The sequence below is a fragment of the Hyperolius riggenbachi genome, chromosome 8 (assembly GCF_040937935.1).
Source record: "Hyperolius riggenbachi isolate aHypRig1 chromosome 8, aHypRig1.pri, whole genome shotgun sequence".
NCBI lineage: Eukaryota > Metazoa > Chordata > Amphibia > Anura > Hyperoliidae > Hyperolius > Hyperolius riggenbachi.
This window is the reverse complement of record NC_090653.1, coordinates 232,038,519-232,061,326: the sequence shown is the minus strand read 5'-3', so window position 1 is coordinate 232,061,326 and position 22,808 is coordinate 232,038,519. Positions and strand designations below refer to the sequence as shown.

General features: G+C 44.3%; 1 protein-coding gene across 3 annotated transcripts in view; it reads left to right on the top strand.

The window, feature by feature from the left end:
* PFKFB1 (6-phosphofructo-2-kinase/fructose-2,6-biphosphatase 1) overlaps positions 1-22,808 on the top strand; it is a 103,032-nt gene that overhangs the window by 70,268 nt on the left and 9,956 nt on the right. For all 3 annotated transcript variants that reach the window (XM_068248331.1, XM_068248332.1, XM_068248329.1), the window contains exons 2-10: positions 1,842-1,967; positions 7,110-7,206; positions 8,170-8,236; positions 11,737-11,811; positions 16,069-16,125; positions 16,204-16,325; positions 18,641-18,848; positions 20,807-20,953; positions 21,079-21,183. In XM_068248331.1, coding sequence (XP_068104432.1) covers positions 1,842-1,967; positions 7,110-7,206; positions 8,170-8,236; positions 11,737-11,811; positions 16,069-16,125; positions 16,204-16,325; positions 18,641-18,848; positions 20,807-20,953; positions 21,079-21,183 — 1,004 coding nt within the window. The remainder of the gene's footprint in view (positions 1-1,841; positions 1,968-7,109; positions 7,207-8,169; positions 8,237-11,736; positions 11,812-16,068; positions 16,126-16,203; positions 16,326-18,640; positions 18,849-20,806; positions 20,954-21,078; positions 21,184-22,808) is intronic.

Genomic DNA, 22,808 nt, shown 5'->3' with positions numbered 1-22,808 from the left:
GCACTGTACACCAGCGCTCATGTATCTGCTCTATGCTGGTATGTGTCTATAGGTGTTAGCAGATGGCTTTACTTGCATATATCTGTACAGTAGGTCTGAGTTGATCAGTTTGCACTGCACAGATGATAAATTGTTACCATGCAATGTTTTTGGAGTTTTTCCATTAAGGACAACTGAAGAGGGATATGGAGACTGCATAAAATGAAATGACTATGGCAATGCACATTGCCTGGCTGTCCTGTTAATCCTCTGCCTCTAATGGTGGCCACTAATGATCCAATCTTTTTCATCCAATCTTACCATTTCTATGTAATATAAGGTAACTACCTGAAGTATCCATTCAGTATATTCACTCAATTTACCCTTATACTACATAGATTTGGTAAGATTGGATGAAAAAGATTGGATCATTAGTGGCCACCTTAAGGCCACGTTCACCTCAAACGCGGATAGCCGTGCGATCAGAACGCAATGTGTACAAATGCACGCCATCTGCGTTTGTATGCCTTGCGTGGCTGATCCCATTCACTAAAAGTGAATGGGTCAGCTGCGCGTTTTGTTAAAAAACTGGTCCGGAACGCATGCAGTGTGAACATCCGACAGTGCCGTCTATGCACTTTTGATGTCGTGCATTTCAGCCTCCCGCGCACATTGCCAAAACAGACGGCAACGCATGCAATGTGAACGGGGCCGAATACTTTTTAGCCATAGACCCTGAACAAGCATGCAGATCAGAGGTTTCTGACATTGTCAGATCTGACGAGATTAGCTGCATGCTTGCTTGTGGTGTGACCAGCACAAATGGAGGTAGATCAGCACACATGCTATGTAATAAGGTAGTGGAGGTCCAGCATCGGACTGCCCTTCAGTACCCCTCGGGCAGGAAGTCTAAACAGCAAAAGGGATCAGCACTTCAAGATGTGTGCGTATATATGGTTCTAAAACATAGCTCTTTATTGATTCCTATTTAAAATGAGCATAAAAATAAGGGGGGCTACTGTACAGCGACAGCCCTGCTGTTTCAGGCGATAAAAGGTTGAAAAGTGCTCAGCCTGATTGAAAGCCTGTTATTGCCTGAAACAAGTTGACTCCTACTGGAGTCAATTAAAAAATTCCAGCAAAGTCTAGCCAGAAAAGTTAATGGCTGCGCTTGGGGACCAGGAGGGGTAAATGATTGCACTGCAATGGATGCCTCTATTGGCCTCAAAAGTAAGCTATAAGCTATATCGTGCTTTTCCAAGGAAAAGGTGGTGGTGTTATTAAGTGTGCTAGCTGCTGCGGCTTGTTTTGCAAAGGTTGAGATGGTTGTGCCCCTCCTCCCCTTGGCTGTGAGTTAGAAATTTTAGGTCTGAGCGCTGATTCACATTGGTTGCTTTACTGCGTTTGCGTCCATGATTGCGATTCGGCAACCCAAATCTCACGATTTGCTCTTGTGATTCCTGTTCAATAGAACAGCTGCATGCAGCGCGTTTGCAGTTAATCGAAATCGTAACCGCTGCAGTGTGAATGTATCCATAGGGATGTTTTGTAGCACTGCTTTGCTATTTGCTGGTGATCAGCAAATCGCTGAAAAATCGCCCCAATGGGAACTAGCCCTGACTCAAGTACAAGTATACAAGTTCATATGGTATGTGTGCAGAGGTTAGATTATAGTACATTGCCTGATCGCATTTATACAGAAGTTCTCTGAAAAGATTTCATGGAGAATGAAGGAATCTTCACTTTAGGAAGAGGGCACTTTTTTTTTTTTTTTTTTTTTTTCCACCAGGGAAAAACTGATCTGTTACTGATGACTTCTACATAATGAGTAAGGATGCATTTGACATATTTTTGTTTTGCAGCCTCTGTACCCCAGTTCACAAATTCTCCCACGATGATTGTTATGGTTGGGCTGCCTGCACGTGGCAAGACTTACATCTCCAAGAAACTCACACGCTACCTCAACTGGATTGGCACACCAACCAAAGGTAGGAATGACCTTACCTCTTCTTAATGCTGGGAATACACGGCTCGATTTTGAGCCGTTTAGATGGTTCAATTGATAATCCCGCCCGATCGATTCCATGCTCTATTTTGCATGGGGAACAATGGGAAAAGCTAAGAAAAACGAATGGAAGATAAGAGAATTGGGCGGGAGACTCGAGCCTCAAAAACGTACCGTTTATTCCCAGCATAAGACTTTGGCCTATATTCCATTCACTTTCTTTTTTTTTTTCTTTTTTCTTTTTTCTTTTTTTTTTTTCGGTTTCCTCCTTCTAGGCAATTTTTTTTTTCTGTCATCAATAAAATTCTGTTTTTGTGGTTTTTATGGTTTTCTTTTTTGCTTTTGGTTTTAAGGCATCAGTTGATGATTTCTGACTTTGCTGCAGACTTGTAGTTGCTGCTCCATTTTCCCCACTGAAGCTGTGGCTGTGTCCCACTGCGCAGTGACTATGGTTCACTTCTTCCCTGTCTCAAAATGTGCAGATTCCGAAGATGGAGACCTGGCATTGGCTCCAGAAGGAACAAAGACAGTGCTTTGATAAATCGTATCTGTTGTTGCCTCTAGAAACTGATTCCATAGGCACCTATAGCCTGAAATCAGGGCTGTGGAGTCAGAGCTGTTTTGGGTACCTGGAGTCAGTCGGTGGTTTCATAAACTTTTTTTTTTTTTTTTTTTTTTGTACCAACTCCACAGCCCTGCCTGAAATTATGGATTGTTAGTTTGGTAAAGTCCAAAAAGAGGTGAAACTGCTCGATGGGACTGTTCATAGTGTTGGTAACTAAGAGTACGTAGCTACTTGTAATTGAAATTTAATTTGGTTAGCGATGGCTGAGGGGTATTAACTTGCCAATGCGTTTCACTTGCTAGTCTGCATAACTCCTCTACTTCCTCCTTCAAACACAGAGGAAGTAGTGCCGTCAGCTATGGGTGGCAACATAGGGAAGTTAACATTCCCTTCCTACACCTCCCCCCCCCCCCCCCCCCCCGCCCCCCTCAGGTTCATTCTAGTTTAAAACCGGATACAAGGTTGATAGGACAGACTTATGTTGTGAACTCACGGGCAACTTTTTAGGGCTGTCGCTAGCACATGGGAGCGTGTGCGCGACAGTTCGGCGACAGCTCGTCGCCACGTCCCTCCGCGTACACACGCGGAAGAGGGACCAGCGGTGCGACGAAAGCTGTTGCTGACGTTCCTCCGCGTGTTGCGGCGACAATTGTAGCCCGTGAGTATGGGCCATTACAGGATAGCCTGTGGCAAGACTGCTGAATGACAGGACACAGGATCTTGATGGCCTGGTAGCTGGCAGTAGTGCAATAGTCAGGTGCAGTATTTAGCTTAATTGCTGATTGCCTTTAGGACCACAGGTGTGAGTGAAGGACATTGAAACACAGCAGATTTTTCATTCCTGCTCTTGCTTGTTTGCTTGTGGCCAGAGTGGTAGAGAAGCTGCATATCTAGGCATGTGGTACTGCATCAAGCCAAGGGACTAATCTAGTGACCAGATCATCATCACTTGGGGAGGAAGTGAGCAGCAACTTCAAGTCTTCAGAAAGTAGCTCAGCAACAGTCAACTGCTGCACCAGGATTTTATTTCCTGGTTTGCATCCAAATATTAAGTGGATTGCTAATACGTTCAGTGCATTTTGATTAAAATGGCTTGGATTCTAAATCAGGGCTGTATTTATGCACCTATAGAGGATTGCATGCTTCATCCAGCATTCTGGTACACAAGAGTAATGCTGGGAATACACGGTACGTTTTTGCTAAGAATCGTTCCGATAGATGCCTTCCATGATAAAATTCCGACATGTCCGAGGTTCCGCTCGATTCTTTTAAAAGATAAGAAAAGTGAGTGTAAGATAAGAGAATCGAGCAGGAGAATCGAATAGCTAATTGCGCACCGACTCGAATGCGCAAAACGTAACGTGTATTCCCAGCATAACACTGGACACTTTAAAAGAGTTGTCTGTTTTGTAATCATTTGTTCATTAAACCCGCAACTCTCTGGAAATGTTGTGATAAGATCTGTCTGACTTTCAGTTCTCCTTCCGTAGCTTCTTAGTAAGCAGGGCTGCAGATTGCATTACACCCTTATCTTACCTGAAAGTGACTGTCCTTAAATGTGCCTGAGATCTAATAAATAAAAGCCTTTATATTTACCTGGGGCTCACTCCAGCCCCCTGTGGGCCATGGGCTCCGTTGCGGTGCTCCTGGGCTGCTCTATTATTATTATTATTATTATTATTATTATAGCGCCAACCTATTCCACAGCGCTTTACAAAGCGCAATAAGACAAGGGGAACATAGATACACTAACAAAATGTACAACAGAGTTCCAAGCAGCACAAATATTGTGACAAAAACAGTAAACATTAGGAGTATCTGGTAAAGTCCTAGACTGGGCCAGTCCCTCTCGGCTGGCAATGCAATGGCCTTAGTCGCGCTCCCGTAGCTGAGAGCATTCTGCACCTGCGCAGTTACAAGACTTACTTAACTGGGCAGGCACAGACTGCTCCCTGCTATTGGAGCACGACCAAGGATGCACAAGGCCAGGGTCGCGCATGGGCAGTAGTCCTCGACTACCGGGGAGGTCAGCAGAGGAACAGAGTTGGCCGGAAGGATGACGAGGGAGCCAATGGCCTACAGTGAGCGGTTTGTTACATCTTTTCCTTTACCCTCCTTATGAAGATTGCTGAACCTGCTCACCTCTTGATGTGTAGCACCCACAAAGTGCCATCTCCTCCTGGAGAGTGGTCTTATCTAAAATGTCTTGGAATGTCCTGAACCCTCTTTAAATATCCCCATATTTCCTTTATCCGGAGCTGGTAATTCTGTAAATCTTCCATGAAGCATAAAATCTTCCCCCTCCATGTTTTGCTTGTAAATGAAGTGTTTTTACACCCCTCACCCCAAAGACCTGAAGTACCAGTAATTCGCCGTGGCAATGTCTGTCTGTTCCTCAAAAGCATTATGGTTCTCCATTAGGTGGAATAATTGGTCAGATGACCAACTGACTACAACAGGTGACCTCTTGAAAGCTGTTCAGAGTTTTGCTTCTGGGAACTTGTTGGAGCTGAGAAAAAAAACCTCTCTAAATTTATAGTTGTTCCTGTTGAATTCTTAATGGAATGACTGTTTGTGTGTGTGTGGTTTATTTGTTTTTGTTTTTGTTTTTTTTGTTTTTTTTTGCTTGCAGTCATAAAATTAAGGGTTAAGGTTGCTGCACACTCATAGGTTGGGGGTTTGTTTTTGTTGTTTTGTTCAATTCCTGGCAGATTCAATCACTGTGTGAATCTGCCAGAAATCTATGTCCCAACATCTTCAGAAAAGGATACATTTTGATCCCCCAAAAAATCGATCTGAAAGGATGGAAAATCTCCTAACAAGGACAGAGCACTTGCATTACACAGTACAAGTTTTTTTCCTTTTGAAACAGAAGGTATATGCAATCAATCCTTGGTAGGAATCGGTCTCTGACTTCAGAGTCCAATCAGAGGGGTTGTTCGTTTTTGCCTCAAAGGCTGGCAATCTATTAGCGTATGGCCAGCTTTAGGCACCTCTCAGACCGGCAGCTCACAGGCCATGAATTCTCCTGCACTGGCCTAGGGCGCGGTACCAGCACTAGACAGGTGGATGTACGTATATGTACGCCGCTGGTGAGCTGGGTGCAGGGTGAGCCAAATGACTGCTCGCCCTTATGCCACTCACATCTCCGGTGGTGCTAAATACTATTCCTCCTCATAGTCGTAGCAACTCAGAGGGAGGAGTAATTAATGAACTACGAATTACCCTTATGCGCCCCGGACAGTATAACTGTGCACCTGAAACCACCTAATTAGCCCTCCCTCTAAATGGAGTCCCGGTCCTCTGCCCTCCTGTAACACCACTTCGTGTTGGCACTTGGTACATGTGGTGTTACTAATGCTGCACTTTGTCTGCATTTAAATTTCACCCGAATTGCACTGGTGGGAGCAGGGCCGGTTTAAGCAACAATGGGGCCCCAGGGCAAAATAAACCTGGGGGGCCCCCCAACAGATACCCCGGAACAAAAAGGGACCTTTTTTGCAGCTGGTATAGTCAGGGTCTGAAGCCCCAATCGGTCGGAGCTCCACATTCTGGCAACCCCAGCCTGCATGGGGGACAAGGGGTTAAAGTTTCAGGAGGGGGGACCCCACATAATTTTTATTTTAAAAAATTCCCACACTCTAAACATAAAAATTTTTTGGGGGGAAAATAGGAAAAAATGCCAGGGATCTTCATACAGCCATATTGCGGCTGTATCAACAACGATCCCTGGCCAAAGCACTGCGGCTGCGTATGGACCCCCTGGAAACCCCGTCAGGAAATGTATTGCATTTTCTTTTGATACATGTAAAATTACACTACCGTTAGGTTTGCTACTAAAAGTGACATTTACAGCATTTAAAAGTGTACTTTTTTCCTTCAAAACTTAGAAAACGATTTTCTCAAACTATAAGGTCTTTTTGAAAAATTGTTTTTTCCTCTTATTCCCAATGATCTCCTAACATACCCTGCAAATTTGGGGTTTCTAGCATTTAAGGTGGATTTGCTATTAACCGTTAAAGTCGGCAGGTTTTTAAATGTGTATTTTTTTTTTTTCCTTCTAAACTTTAAAATAGATTTTCTCAAACTATAAGGTCGATTTGAGAAAAAAAAATTTCCTCTTGTAGCCACTGGGGGCCCCTACAAGTTCTGAGGCCCTGGGGCAATTGCCCACTTTGCCTCTATGGTAGCGCCGGCCCTGGGTGGGAGGCCGAAAGCATGCTGAACTGCTTGGCAAGCGCTCAGTGCAGCCTCCCATCTGAAAGAGGCCTTAGAGATGAGGAAACTCCAGTTCTCCAGCTACTTGGTTTATGTGGTGCATTTACCATTCATGTGGGAGTGAGCAATGACCTTCAGTATTACCATGTTCAGTCACTGCAGGTTCTGTGGCCTTGCAGTCTTCATGATTCTGCACAGTAGCCTTTGATCTGTGTGTTTGCTGTGATCCTGGATGACAGAACGTTGCACGAGTACATTTCTTGGAAATTATCATTTGACCTGCCAACTCTACATGAACTTGTTTGCCTTGTCCCACATGTTGTTTCTCTCTGTTGTATGCAGTGTTCAACGTTGGACAGTATCGCCGTGAAGCTACACAGAAGTACAAGAACTACCAGTTTTTCCGTGCCGACAACCAAGAAGCCATGAAAATACGAAAGTCAGTTTAGACTGTTTGTATACAATACAGGTTCTCTTCTGTGTGTACTATATACAGCTGTTATCTGTTCTCTTGTGTAGTTGCGCATTTAATAAACCCCCTGCGCTCTGGCCATCCCCACCTGCGTAGCTTCCGCCTGCCCCCAGCCCAGCAGCTACCAATTTGGTCACTTCCAGCTCACGTTGCCGCCACAGCCAGAGCTTCGACAGACCCTTTTTTCCAGAAGTAAACACACCTAAAATGCAATGATTTCCTAAAGTGTACACAAAGAGTGATGCAAAGGTTGCCATATTTCCTTTTAAACAGCTCAAGTTGCCTGGCAGTCCTGTCGATCTTCTGGCATAGGTAGTGTCGGAGTCAAAACCCTGAAACAAGCATGTGGCTAATCCAGTCTGACTTCAGTCAGAGCACCTGATCTGCATGCCTGTTCAGGGGCTGTGGCTAAAAGTATTAGAAGCAGAGGATCTGCAACTGGTATTTAAGTTAGTATGTCGGCCTCCATATTCATCTCACTCCAGGTTACCTTTAAAAGGCATTATTTGTGCCAAGCAGGTTAGGCAGCTTCTAAAAACACAAAACCAGTTCTGCCACCTGAAAAACTGGAGTTGAGTTGTTCATGCTGAGAAACCAGTCCATCCAGTTCAGCTCTATATTGCAAGGATTAATGGCAAATCTTCTGCTTTCACTTTTACAGATCACACCATTTTTAGAGGTCATTTGTTAATGCAAGCTGAATACAGCTTGGAATAGGACATGTTCCTTGAAACTTGATGATAATGAATTCCAAGACACACCAGATTCTTGTACATGACTGCTTCTCTTAAAGTTATGCTAGAATACTATGGCAAAAATGGAGATTGCCAAAGTGTGCCTGTAGTTGGGCTTGCTTGTCTTTCTATAGGGCTTTATTGTGTGGTTGAATTCTGTGACCTCCTATCTGATGTAAGCCATGTTGCTTTGCAGGCAGTGTGCAATCAATGCGCTAATGGATGTCCACACCTACCTGTCAAGAGAGGAGGGACATGTAGCTGTAAGTTTACATGCCTTTAACAGTTCTTTTCTCGCTTTACAAAAAAAAAAGAATTCTGTACATGCATGTTCACACGGATTGTATGAGGAAATGTCACTATTGGAATCAAATCTATTAATCCTATCAGCAATGCTGTTTAGTTTCCACTTTTTATGTTTTTTTTGTTTTGTTTTTTTTCCCCCCCTGTACTTGCTTGAAGTGAACCAGAGGCAAAGTACCCTCCTGTATTTTACCATATATATCTGTGGGAACATTAGAAAAAAACACCTACCCTGCTCTTTCATTTTTCACTGCTCAGCCTGCTTGTTATCAGCCCTGATAAAATCCCCAACTGAGCATTGAGTCTGGCTGTGCTCAGGAATAATTATAGCTGAGTCATTATAGTAGAGCCAGTAGGGGGCAGGCTTGGGCTTGAAAAGACAGAGAAGACAAACTCCGCTATAATGATCCCTGAGCAAAGCCAGACTGAATGCTCAGTTGGGGTATTTATCAGGGCTGTTAACAAGCAGGCTGAGCAGTGAAGGATGAAACGGAGAGCAGGGTAGGTGTGTCCTATCTATCTATCTATCTATCTATTATGAGTGTGCTTAGTCTTTGGTTCACTTTATGCCTCGTACAAATGCTTGCTGAGGCGGCTGATGATTTGATAACTACATTCCAACACATGACCACATGCCGCTCTGTCGTTCCTCTGCCCCAAACCTGAAGTATGTTGGGAAAGTTACCCAAACTTGCATTTCAAACTGTGCAGCAACAATTGTAGTAATTTTGGTAAACAGTCTGCAGGTGGGTTTGACCAAGGGTACCTCCTGTGCTAGACCCAGCTTCGGGGAGATTGCAATTGGTGGTTTGGATTTTTTCAAGATGAGCCCACAACCCCTTGACTCCCCACTCTGCAGGAAATGTACACCATCCATCTAGCCACCAAAGACTGGTAGCCACACACTGTCACATTCAATGCACAATCAAACTAGGTGCTTTCCTTTAATATATAAATGCTTATGCTCTACCCACCCATGCACTGGTTTTATTCTAATGCCTGTTCCATCAATCATGGCTTTACTTTCTAGAGACTGTTGATGCCTGGTCAAAGGTCTGAATGGACTTCAGCAGGCTTTGCCACTTCAAGATTGAGTTGGACAGTCTGGTTTAAGGGTCATCCCTATTCTCCAAGAAGAATGCAGCAATTATAGATCATTGGCTTTGTAGTAAATGGGTGTGATAGCATCACCCCTTAGGCTGTCCTATTCAAGAGCCCCATTGTTTGTTTTGTAATGTGTGGCAGTTTGAAGCCACCAAGGGCATCCTATGCAAATGTTTTGTATTTCACTGCTTTATTAGCTCTTGAGGTCATTCCATTGTCAAGAAGTTTTGAGAGAAGTGTTATGGCACACATGCCCAAGCCTACTTGGCAATGCAGGCACAAAGCGACTCCAGGCATTGCGCAAAGCTGGTAATGAGAAAATGTCTTCTAGTCTAAGCTAGCCATACATCTAACGATGTATGGGCAGATTCGACCAAGAGACAAATCCCTCTTTAACCGCATCTGATCAGAGAGAGATTTGTCAGCTGCCCATATACCGCAGGCCGATTCCCGATCAATTGCCGCATCTTCCGCCTCACGTGTGTGTTGTGATGTATAAATGTGCTGTAATGTGCATCTATTCCTTACCTGTCCTGTGTGGCAGTGGCCGTCCGTCTTCCACCCCTCTACAATTCTCCGCATACATGCTGCCGGCGTGGCACGTGTGATGTCATGTGCCAGCGTGCTATGTGCCGGCAGTGTGTATGAGAGTAATTGAAGAGGGGCAGAAGACTGACAGACACCACGACACAGGACAGGTAATGTATAAATGCACATTTACACATTACATACACACACCGGTAACAGCGCTGGGGGGTTCATCGCTCCGCCCAATATCCCTCGCCTTTAGCGCTGTGCACCCGATCGAGCAAGTTGGCCTTACATCTTGCAGCATGTACAACTAATGCGACCAATTTCAAGTCAAAATTGGTCAAGTTGTTGGTCGGGCATGCACTTGGTGGCATCGTGTTTTTTTGTTTGTTTTTTATGTAATCAGATGGTCAGTGCGTTATACAGCGTTAACTGCGTTGGACTGTTTGCACATGCTCAGTAATGACTTAGAAGCATATTTTCATTGCCTGTATGCTCTACTGTGCGCGACTGTAACTGGGCATTAAGGTGCGTTTCGACTTTTTGGGGGCATTGCGTTGCAATTTGCGTTGCGATTTTAAAGTTGCATCAAAATGCAACGTTGCTTTTATACAAAATGATTTTACAGCGCTCCTGTTTTCTTTTTTTTGAAGCTCAATAGCTCCACGAGATACAGCACCAGTGATTGTGATTTGCCTAATCACAATTCCTCCTGTGTGCTCACCTGCATTGATTTTCATAAGCATAGCACTTTTTGTGAACATTTGCGATCCCACAACCCTGATCAATAATGGCTCTGGCCCACTAGAGTAATTTTAGCGTAGTTCCTGACCAGAAGTGGTAGTTTGAATAGCCATGGAAGATGCATCAGACCACTAGGGCTCTTTATGCACTTCGGTTGTTTTTTTTGGGTGTGGAGACTACTGGAGTATTATGTAGACAGAACTTTTCTTCAATGGCATTCAGCACTGGAGCCCTCGAATGGGGCATTTATTTTCGAGACTCTAAATTTAATACATTGAATTAGACTGAAGATCTAATGCTTGTCATTTGATAGTGATTGCATTATTAATCCAAAGTTGATTGGAAAAGGGCAGGAATTTTTGTTGATGGCCTCCCAGCTTGGCCTGCCACTTGTGATACAAAGCTAGCTGTGGTGGAATTTCAATTGGTTCACTCACTTTGCAATACTTTACCAAATTACTTTGTGTACCAAATTACATTGTGAGTTTGGGAATAGAGTAGGGTTGTCCTTGAGATATAAATCGTTCTGAATTGAGAGGATTATGCACATTTTATATAGCTTTGGCTAATCCCACCTAGGTGGAATGTATTTGGTCCATTTCAAGCTTCATAAATTTGCAAGCCAAATTTACATAACCATGCATCCTCTCAGAATTATTTGTACCGCATTGAAAATCCCTACACAAGAGATTGCATTTACTAAGACCTAATTCTGGGAATAAACGGTCGATTTTTGCTGCTCGATTCTGTGCCCGATCGTTTTCCGTGCTCGATTCTGTAGTTGTCTCATCTTCCATTCATTTTTTTTCCCCATTATCCTCCATGCAGAATAGAGCGCAGAAACGATCGGGCGTGAGATCAGGCATGTCGGAAATTATCTATCGAGCCATCTAAATGGCTCAGAATCTTAGTGTATTTCCAGCATAATGTGGCTATGGATTTGTGGTACTGGACAACAGTAGGAGTAGAGGAGCAATCTTGTACTGCTGTCTTCAGTGGAGACAGAGTATGCCAGAACTGCGAGATCTGTTTTTATATTGAAAGTGTAACGGCTTGGCTTTTTCCTGGCTTATTTTTTTAGGTGTTTGATGCCACCAACACGACAAGAGAAAGGAGGTCCATGATTCTGCAATTTGCCAAGGAGCGCGGTTACAAGGTACAGCTTTTACTGAAGACCAAGATGTTGTGTTTACATGATTCGCTGGCTAGCATGGAGATTGATCAGTTGGGGCAAAAAAAAACCTGCTTCCCTCCAACTTTTGTTTTTGTCTCTGACGTGGACTTTTTCACTGTCTAGATTAGTGAATCATTTGTTCAAAACTATACCTGATGATTTGAGCATCACTTGCATGCTCCCTAGCCTCCCCCTCCCATCTTCATGCTGGCATGCATCTTCTCCAGAGACAAGACAAATGACATTTATATTGTGCTTTTTCTCCTGGCGGATTCAAAAGCGCCAGAGCTGCAACCACTAGGGGCGCGATCAGTAGGCAGTAGCAGTGTTGGGGAGTCTTGCCCAAGACTAGGCTTACTGAACAGGAAGAGCTAAAATTCGAGCCCTAGTCTCCTATGTCAGAGGCAGAGCCCTCAACCAGTACACTATCCAGCCAGCCAGGGAGACACAGCTGAAAGTTTGAGGGCTTATTCACAGTGGGACATTGCAGAGCTGAGTTATAAAGTCTTACTGTGTAACGCAGCTTACCGCACTGCAATGATAAGCCTATGGGACGTTTACAGTGCAATGTTAGCGTCGCATTGCTGCAGTACCTTACCTGCAAACACACACGTTACCAGGTACAGGAAAGCATACTTTTCATTGCCTGTATGCTGTACTGTACCCAATGTGCTTTACCACCTTTTTGTTGCGTTGTAATGCTGAGTTGTGACTTTAACGCCACATTACAATGCAACGTCCCACTGTGAATGTAGCCTGCAGCATTGGTGTGGAAGTTGTTTGCTCTGTCACTGCAAAGCATGCCGGGAGATGTAGTCCTTCAGTGGAAGTACAGCTCCCGGCCTTTGTGCACAGGTCTTGGAAATAGAAGCAGCTGGCCATTGTGCACCAGCCCTTAAGTCTCATCTACACGTTACAATTTTCCATCAGATTGACTGATCTATTGGATAACTTCCAACCGGTCTGCGATAGATTTTGCAATAGATTTGGGGTACTTATCAATGCAAAATTGATCAGAAACCATTTGGACGTCTACACACAATGCAGTTTCTTATCAGATCACCGGTCCATCTGATGGAAAATTGTACTGTGTAGATGAGGCTTTACTTGTACCAGGATTGCATGATTGTGTCTGCTCCGCCTGATAAAGGTCATGACCCTTCTGGGTCTTTAATGAATAAGCACATTGCCAGCTGGAGATAAGATTCCCTCCACCCCTTCTAGTTATCTATATAGCAGAAACCTATCTACTGCTGGTCACTGGCAAATATTTGTCAGCTGTAAATTGGAGACCGGGAAGAAATAAGTGGTTAAAATGTATTTTGCCAAGTAAAGGGGAACTCTTGAAACACTCCCAGGTTTTCAAAAATGCCTGTTTGCTTGGAAAGAACCATTAGCTGCACATGCTTGTAGACACCAGGAAAAACCCTGGAACAGTGATGGAAATCGCTGACTCTGCAAACCATACTTATAATATTGAGCTATTGGTTTTGATCCTGGCCACATGGACAGCAAGCATTCCCTGTTTTTTAGTGGCTGAAGGTACTTTTGCAAATAAAAAAAAAACCTGTAGCCACTAGTCTTGGATCTGATTATCACAATGATGCACATCTTGCTGTTTTTTTTTTTTTTTCTTCTTTCCCCATTTGGGGCGATATGTATTACAGCTGCCATGAAGCATACTTCTATGTACTATCTGCGCTGCATCATACTAGTAATGCAACTTTTCAATACAGTTGCGTTGGGATCCCATTTTTCAAGATGAGCAATGTAACGTGCACAGTGTGAAACTACTCAATCAACTTTTACTTAGTACAAGATTTATGTTCATTTTTATGCCAATGGAATTAGACCTCACATATAGTAGTGGAGAGAGCTGGTGTCCAGCTGCTACGGATTTACTGATTTGGACATGTAATGGTTGGCAAGATTTCTCTAGCTCCTCAGGACACTTGTTGCTCCTCCAAAAAGGTTCATAAAGGAGCTTACAAGATATCCCTCATTTCTGAAGGATCACAGTCTAATGTCCCTGCCATGTTCTAGGCCAGTTATCTGCAAACTTGGCTCTCCAGCTGTTGAGGAACTACAAGTCCCACAATGCATTGCAGGAGTCTGACAGCACCATCAAGATTCATAAAGGCAAATGCATTGCGGGACTTGTAGTTCCTTAACAGCTGGAGAGCCAAGTTTGCAGATCACTGTTCTAGGCCCAGTTAAAAACAAAAAAGCTGACCGGTTTGAAAGGCAATCAAAATTTTGAGGTGTCTATTATGTACGTTCTGTGAGAGATCATGATTTGCAGTTCACTAAGCTTGTTTGCAGTGTGACCATACATTCAGGTATCACTCGATATTGAGGCCTAATATGGTTCAATAGATCTGCAGTGTTGGTTTTTAGTTGGTTGTAAAATTGATCGATTAAACTTGCATTTGTTTTTGGTTTTGTTTTAATTATTATTATTATGACTGGTGTACAGCCAAGCTTAACCTTAGACCTCAGCTTGGGGCCTATTGGATGCATGCTGTGATAGAAAGCTGCAGCATGTGATTCGGACAGCAAGCATATTGACAGAATAAGCAGTTTCCCCATTTCAATTGCATGCGAGGAAATGCTGCAGATTCCACAGTAGTGCTAATGGACCCTAATGCCTGGTACGTAACGTGCAATTTCCTGTCAGATGTCTCGAATGGATTTCCAACAGGTCTGATCTGATTGCTGACTGCTCTTTTTTAACTTTTTCCAATCTCTTTTATACAAAATCAATCAGTAAAACAATTGAGAATCAGATTGGACCTGTTGGAAATTATCTGTTCGACCGTCAATGTGATGGGAATGTGAGCTCATACTACTAATAAAAGGAACGTGTATCTGTGGACAAGTCCTCCTTTGAAGTAGAAGCAGATAAGACTCTAGAAGGTGTGACCATAAGATAGTTGTGCTTCTGCTTGACCTATGCATACTATTGCACAATGACATCTTTGCCTATGCAATTGTTTTTATCTGTATTAACAGAGGTGTATTGACAACTAAGGAAATTTGCCACCTTAGTTTATTTATCCTTACTATACACACACAGGACTTTCACATTGCAGCAGGGGGATGGTGTTAAGGCCCATACACACGTCGGACTTTTGCGAACGACGGGTCGTTTGAACGTCCTGTCATTCAGTCGTCTGCACGCGAAATCGGGCGTGTGTACAGACTGTTGTTCGGGTGATAAGACTGAGTTTAAGCGATCCGCCCGGCGGATCGCTCAAACTCAGTCTTATCATTCGAACGACAGTCTGTACACACACCCGATTTCGCGTGCGGACGACTGAACGACGGGACGTTCAAACGACCCGTCGTTCGCAAAAGTCCGACGTGTATGGGCCTTAAGTCGGGTCAGGAGATATGCTCTATGCTGGGAAAATGGCTCCAGCTCTACTGGGCTTGAACCCGTATGGACTATGTTAATAATATAACTTGGATCACAAAATCTTCAGTTTGCTTCAAATTGATTGAAGCAAAAAATAAAATGCACCCCACAACAAACTACTACATCTAGTATTTTGTATGACCACTGTGATTTCTAAGGACAGCACCAAGTCTTCTAGGCATGGAATGAACAAGTTGGCGACATATTGCAACATCTATCTCTTTCCATTCTTCAAGAATAACCTTTTAGAGCCCGGATGCTGGATGGAGAGTGATGCTCAACTTGTCGCTTCAGAATTCCCCACGGTTGTCTGATTTGGTTCAGGTCAGGAGACCTACTTAGCCATTCAATCACCTTCACCCTTTAGATGTGTGTTTTGGATCATTGTCGTTTTGGAAAAGTGCACGACGACCAAGTGCACGGAGTGATGGCAGCATCTTCTCCTTCAGTATAGAGCAGTACATTATTGAAGTTATGATGCCATCAAGACTATATAATTGGGGTGTACTCATTTTTGCAACATGGGCTTGAATTAATTTGTTAGGCAAATCACTTTTGTGTGCGCAAATTAACAAATCTTTGTTTGCAATGAATGGCCCACAGTTGTGAGAGTATTTTGTAGCACAGTATCTCATAGAAAATGTTGATGCTGAAAGGAAACTAAAGGTTTTCAGAGAGCGATGTATGTATGTATGTATGATTGTATGATCTTGTCTCCGTTGGCTCTTTCTAGATCTGTTTGAAATCCTATTTGGCTTTTTAAAACCTGTATGGACAAAGTTGAACCAAAACTTATTTTTTTCCTATCTCTATAATTCAAGGTGTTCTTCATAGAGTCCATCTGTGATGACCCAGATATCATTGCTGAGAACATAATGGTAAGTCCTTATGGCCTGGTAGTGGTCAGACATGATGGGAGTAGAGGACCTTCTGTGAATGCTGCCTCTCTATTGTAGCAAGTGAAGCTATCCAGCCCAGACTATATGGACTGTGACCGGGAGAAGGTGGTGGAAGATTTCCTGAAGAGAATTGAATGTTACCAGGTGACTTATGAGCCGCTACATGATGACCTAGACAGGTGAGTCTCAGAGCTCTGTAGTTATGTATCTAATGCAGGAATTTCAAGTCCCCTCCATTACAGAATCTCCAATGCGATATGGGGGAAGCATTTGTTCTTGAGGAGTACTTAAGGCAAGAATGATGATGGATCGGTGGGGTGTTGGGCTCCATTTCCACTACATTTAGACTTGCCTGGCAGGACAGCAATGTAAAGTAAAAATTGAGAAGCCGAGCACATTCAGGCTGGTTTCACACTTGTGCAATTGCCATGTGGCAGGAGAACCCATGGCAGGATGGCTGCGCCGCACTATTGCCCCATGTATTTTTCCTTGCAGCAGAGTACGCCAACAAGGTAACATGCTGTATAACCTCCGCCCCCGCTCAGTGACTTATTCCCTGATGGACAGGAAGTACATTACTTAGTTACCGTCGCTCTGTTACTGCGTTACTCCGTTGTTGGTGTGCAAGTCATTTTATATTTCTTATGTAGGGCTATTCATTTAGTCCGGTTTACAGACTTTTTGCACCCATTTGTTATGCTTTATACCTGTACGTCAGGTGTGTGAACCAGTTGTGCTAACCTTTCTTATTGATAGAGTGCTGTAAGCTAGTCCTCACACCTTACCTATATATGGGTGGTCAGATATTGGAACTGGCTCACAGAGGAGTTTTGCTTAGAAACCCAGTTATGGACGCAGTTTGAATGGTTGAGCTGGTAACTGCTTGCAGCAACCGCATGGATGTGTAGTGTACAGACATTGGCTGCCTAATATTATCAGACACTTTCCATTAACAGAGGGACAAAATCCTAAGGGATTAGAATTCCAAAATGAGTAGGAAGCCGTTGTAGGCTGATTTGGCATTTGCATTAGAAGTACAGTAATCCTTTAAAAGGCATAGAGTGCTTCACTAGCGGGGCCTTATGCTGGGCATACACGGCACTTTTATGCGCCGGAATTGAGCCACTGGCCTGATGCCGGCGCATCCCCGCTCGTCCGCGCGGATCGATTCCCGCTCGTCCCCGCGGGCACTTCCTAATCTGCGCTTCATTTCTTCCATTGTCCGCCCCCGGGGGGATCGAGCGTTGGTATCGACCCGCCGCGGGGATCGGACAGGTTGAATATTATCAATCGAGCCATCAGCGGCTTGATTGATAATATAAAACGAGCTGCGTATGCCCAGCATTCGTTTCTCAAAACTACAGGAGAGTGCGTCTCCCACTACCCTTTAGATTGTAAGCTCGCAAGGGTAGGGTCATCCTCCTAATGTTTACGGTTTTTGTTGCAAGATTTGTGCTGCTTGAGATTCTGCTGTATATTTTTGGTTGTACCTGTGTTCCCTGTGTTGTCTTACTGTGTTTTGTACAGTGCTGCGGAATATGTTGGCGCTATATAAAGAATAATATATAACATTATTGCAAACCCGTTTTAGTAGTATGCATGTTCTCTCCCTCCCTAGCCCTATAACTGCAATTATGTCCACTTCCGTGTTTGGAGATAAGCCTCTTGATAATGTGGCCATTGCTTTTAGAAAACCCACTTGGCTAATAGTTACCTAACTGCATGCTGTATTGAAAGTAGGGATGGTAAATCCCACCAAGATGGCATTCGAATGGTCCATTTTGAAGGTGCATATTTGCCTAATCCTGCATCAACTCAAAGTATTTGTAACTCATTGACCAACCGTAGCTAAATGGAATTGAGATGAGGAGGTGCGGGGAAAAAAAATTGTTAATTTTTCAAACTTATTTTACTGTAACCTAGTGCTGAATACAGACACTCTTCTGATTTTTGTTTTCTATTCAGCAAAAGTCTCACATATTTGCTAAGGGCTGCTATTTGTATTCTGTGCCACACCAGGCAGTCTCTACCATGAGGACTGGGCAGCAGCCAGCTGGATCTGAATCTGTCAGAAGTGAGGCACTCCTCAGTGTTCTCCCCAGGCTCTTTTAGGCGGGTGCTCCACCCGGCTAGTTTTGGTGAGCACCCGGCTGTTATCGGCTCACCTCCTCCTATGCTGTAAGCAGAGTTGGGCACAGAAGCACTGGCCCTGCATTATCTCATCTCGCCCCACCCGGCTACTTTTTCATGACACCCGACTAGTTTGTCATGCCACCCGGCTGGAAAAAAATTCTGGGGAGAACACTGTTCCTATTACTATCTGTGCCCTATTACTCCTGCCTGACACTACTATGCAGGGACCTTTGCTTCACACTGCCATATGCAGTGGCATAATTTTGGCCAAATGCGAAAATCAAATGTTTTTATTGTACAGTGTATGGGCACAAATAGTCAGACTCTACTAACAGCCTCACCCTGCTGATTGTGTTTCCAGCTCTCTATCTTACATTAAGATTTTTAACGTTGGGAGCCGCTACCTGGTGAACCGAGTGCAGGATCACGTGCAGAGCCGGGCGGTTTACTACCTCATGAACATCCATGTAACGCCGCGCTCAATCTACCTATCCCGGCATGGCGAGAGTGAGCTCAATCTCCTCGGCAGGATAGGAGGGGACTCTGGCCTTTCACAGAGGGGCAAACTGGTAAGAAGCGAGATAACCTGACCTTCCATGTTGGCTGTCTTACTAGGTCAGATTTACTGTAGAGGGGGGGGGAGCACCTATTTCAGAAAGGTAGCTAAAGTCGATGAATGCACCGCCTGTCAGCTGCTCTTGGTGGACAGGCACCCACACTTTCCCCACCCCCACGGAGTAGCATCTGAGTACAGCTATGCTCAGACACATGTCTCGGTTTTCTCCCATGGAGTGACACCATCGCTTGTCAAGCATTGACAGGTGTTGCTACAAATACTGCCATTCAACTGTGATTGCTGGCAAACTTCAAAAGGCATTCCCTTATTTCCTCAGGTGGACTACACTTTCTGGGGGTGTATGTGCAGGCCTGCTTCCTTGTGAGATCCTCCTTACTCTAACCTCTGCATTGCTGCAGAAGTCTTATGGTGGCCACTAATGATCCAACCTTTCATCTAATCTTACCAAATCTATGTAGTAGAAGAGTAAAATGAGTGAATATATAGTGAATGGATACTATAGGCAGTCCCTTATATTACATAGAAAAGGTAAGATTGGATGAAAAATGATTGGATCATTAGTGGCTACCATTAGGCTGTGTGTGGGTAGTTGGCTGAGCAATTTTGACCCCTTGAACCTGCCGGGCACAAGATGAGTTTGTGGTTTTTGTTTTTTTGCTGGCCAAAGCTGTCTAAAGTTTCAGAAACCCGCTAGATCAAACTTTGCCAGAGCGACTGATAATTACTTCCTCTGCTGAGAATCCAGTATGGGAATAGCCCACTCTGCCAGATGTCTGCCTGGTGAATCGCTTCATCAGAGAGCATCTCCATTCATCAGGCTTCCATGTGATGTCACAACTGCGCCATTGGACTAGTCTACCCCCATGAGGGGATAGTAGTAGCCCACGACTGGCTGAGCCGGCCAGCTTTTTTTTTTGTTGTTGTTTTTTTTAAGACCGTAAGGCTGATTTACACTACTAGAGCTTTTTAAGCGCTAGAGATTTTAAAAGCTTTTGCTAATGCAATGCTATGAGGGATGATTACAAAATCACATTACTCCGGTGTGAACACACACATGGGATAAAATTAGCAGGAGCTTTTAAAATCACAAAGCGCTTAGAAAAGCTCTTGTAGCGTGAATGAGCCCTAAAAGCAAGGAAAAAAATCCTGCCCCCAGATAGCCGGCAGCAGCCTCCCTGGGATCCAGCGCTGCAGTTCTCCCTCTGTCCTTCGGGTGGCGTTGTAACCTTATAGCGAGATTGCCTTGTGTTCTCATGATAGAGAGGTGAGTTGAAATGCCTGCTGTGTGCTATACTCTGCAGTAACCTCCCGGCAGCTACCATGAGTCGGGGTTACCGCTAAGGAGGTTAATCGACATAAACCTATGAGAAAAGTCAATTTTTATAGTGCATTTATCTCTTGGAGAAATGGACTTCTAATAAGTAGATGTTTCGCAATAGGGGTCCTTTAACTTCTGCCTGATCAGTCTCTTCATTTGGCGCGGCCATGTGCCCTACAACATGATTGCAATGAAATGATGGAAATCTAGTCTGGTTTTTGCACCCTTATGCTCAGTGGCGTAGCTAAGTAGCTGTGGGCCCCGATGCAAGTTTTACATTGCCCCCCCCCCCCCCCCCCCCAGCACTCTATACATAACAATTGATATGGTGCACCAAAACCTGCCAATGGTAACTACAGTGTCAGAGGTACAAGAAGGGAATGGGGAACACTTTAATGATTGCCGCTATTCAAAGTATCGAAGTGATTATTATAAGCACAGGACCAATAGAGAGCTAATACTGAAGTTGAGGGAGGGCCCCCTTGGCCCAAGGGCCCTGATGCGGTCGCAACCTCTGCACCCCCTATTGCTACGCCCCTGCTTATGCTGTCAGAGTCCCAGAGAGGCAATTTTAAGTAATTAGAAGCTGGAAGACAAAAAAATTTTGCTTATGGTATTGTCTATTTTTGCAGTATGCTCACGCTTTGGGCAACTTTATAAAGTCACAGGAGATAACGGATCTGAAAGTATGGACCAGTCATATGAAGCGCACAATCCAGACAGCAGAGGCACTGAACGTTCCGTATGAGCAGTGGAAAGCCCTGAATGAAATTGATGCCGTGAGTAGCTATTAATGGGTTTCATATCCCTCTACTGGAATTTTAACAAACGTAATTTTTTTAATCATATAAATGTGGCGTTCCCCTTTAAGTGTAACCGTTCTCTGTCATGATGCTTTGTGCAGGGTGTGTGCGAGGAGATGACGTATGAGGAAATTCAGGATCATCACCCTGAAGAGTTTGCACTAAGAGATCAGGACAAATATCGCTACAGATACCCTAAGGGAGAGGTGAGTTCTGAGGCAGACTAGCTGTTCCAGAATAGTGTCACCCAGACGTTCCCATGTTAGTCATTGTCCTGTCAGAACAGGCTGCACTGAGGTGTGAAGGAAATGTTACATTGAGATTTGTTTGTCCTGCAACAGGAAGAGACAGAGCCTGATTCCTAAATGAGATTTTACAGGCTGTAGCACAGTTGATGCCAGTGTTTTATATATTAAAAAACAAACTTCACTACAGGGCTCAAAGTCCACTGCCTCCTTCCCCCTTCCAGAAGTGGTATAGGATTTGCATACAATATTAACCACTTGAGGACCCACCCTTTACCCCCCCTTAAGGACCAGCGCTGTTTTAGCTGATTAATTAGCTTTAGCTGATTAATTAGCTGATTAATTAGCTTGCAGCCGGCGACGCAGAACTGCGTCGCTGGTCCTACAGCTGCCACTTTGCCGACGCGCGGTATGAGTGCGCGGTCGGCAAGTGGTTAAACCAGCCCAAGTACCCAAAATTGTATCGGCAATAACTGTGCCACTGCTATGGGAGTCTAGGTGGTACTTGACATAGTCCCTATTAACTTTTTTGTGTTCCGCCCCCCTCTGACTTTGTTTCAGTGTCCATGGACTATATGCTGAATAGAATGCATGAGAAAGTAAATTGCCTAATTAACTCATATATCTGTTAGGACCAGGTGACCCCATGAACTGGGATGGGGGCTACCTTAACCCCCTGCTTACCACCAATTGGCGTGAACGCGGCGGCAGCCCCAGGACCACTCCACGCCGATCGGCATGAATGGCTAGGGGCGGGGATAGCAAGAGATTGCACGCGCCATCTAATAGGACTGTGCAGCGCTGTACTGGAGACAGCTGTGTGACAATGCTGTCCTCCTGGCAGGCTCATGGGTGATCCGCTGTCATAGGTTGAAGCCTGTGACAGCCGAACATAGTGATTGGCCGGCGGGGGGAGGGAGGGCGGGGGATAGTAAAAAAAAAAAAAAAAAAAAAAGATATAAAAAAATTAAAATGGCAAATTTATATAAAGAAATAAAGTGTTTAAAAAAAAAAAAAAAAAAACTTTCCAGCAGGGATGAGAGCCCACCAACAGAGAGCTGTGCAGCCCTTCAGTGAGGCCTTAAAGCTGCAGTGTCCGATTTTAGTAAAAAATGGCCTGGTCACTGGGGGGGGGGGTTTAACACCGCGGTCCTCAAGTGATTAAACTTGGGCAAATCTGGCTATCTCTACTGGGGGACCTTCCTAATGCTGAGAATACACTGGTCGATTTTGCTGCTCGATTTCACGCCCGATTGTTTTCCACGCTCGAATATGCGGGCGACTTTATCTTCCATCCGGTTTTGTTTTCCCATTGTTCCCTATGCATTATCAAGCGCATAATCGATCGGGCGGGAGATTGGACATGTCGGAAATTATCAATCGAGCCGTCTAAATGGCTCAAAAATCGAGCAGTGTATTCCCAGCATAATACAGGGGCTGCTTCTGGTGGTGTGTGTGTGCGCGTTTCCTAATACTGAACACATCCAGTTACTTATACTGGGGCAGTCACAATTGGGGGGGCTCTGTTGCTGGGGAGCCTTGTCCTAGTTCTGAGATCTTACCTACACAATCTGTTCATGTTGACC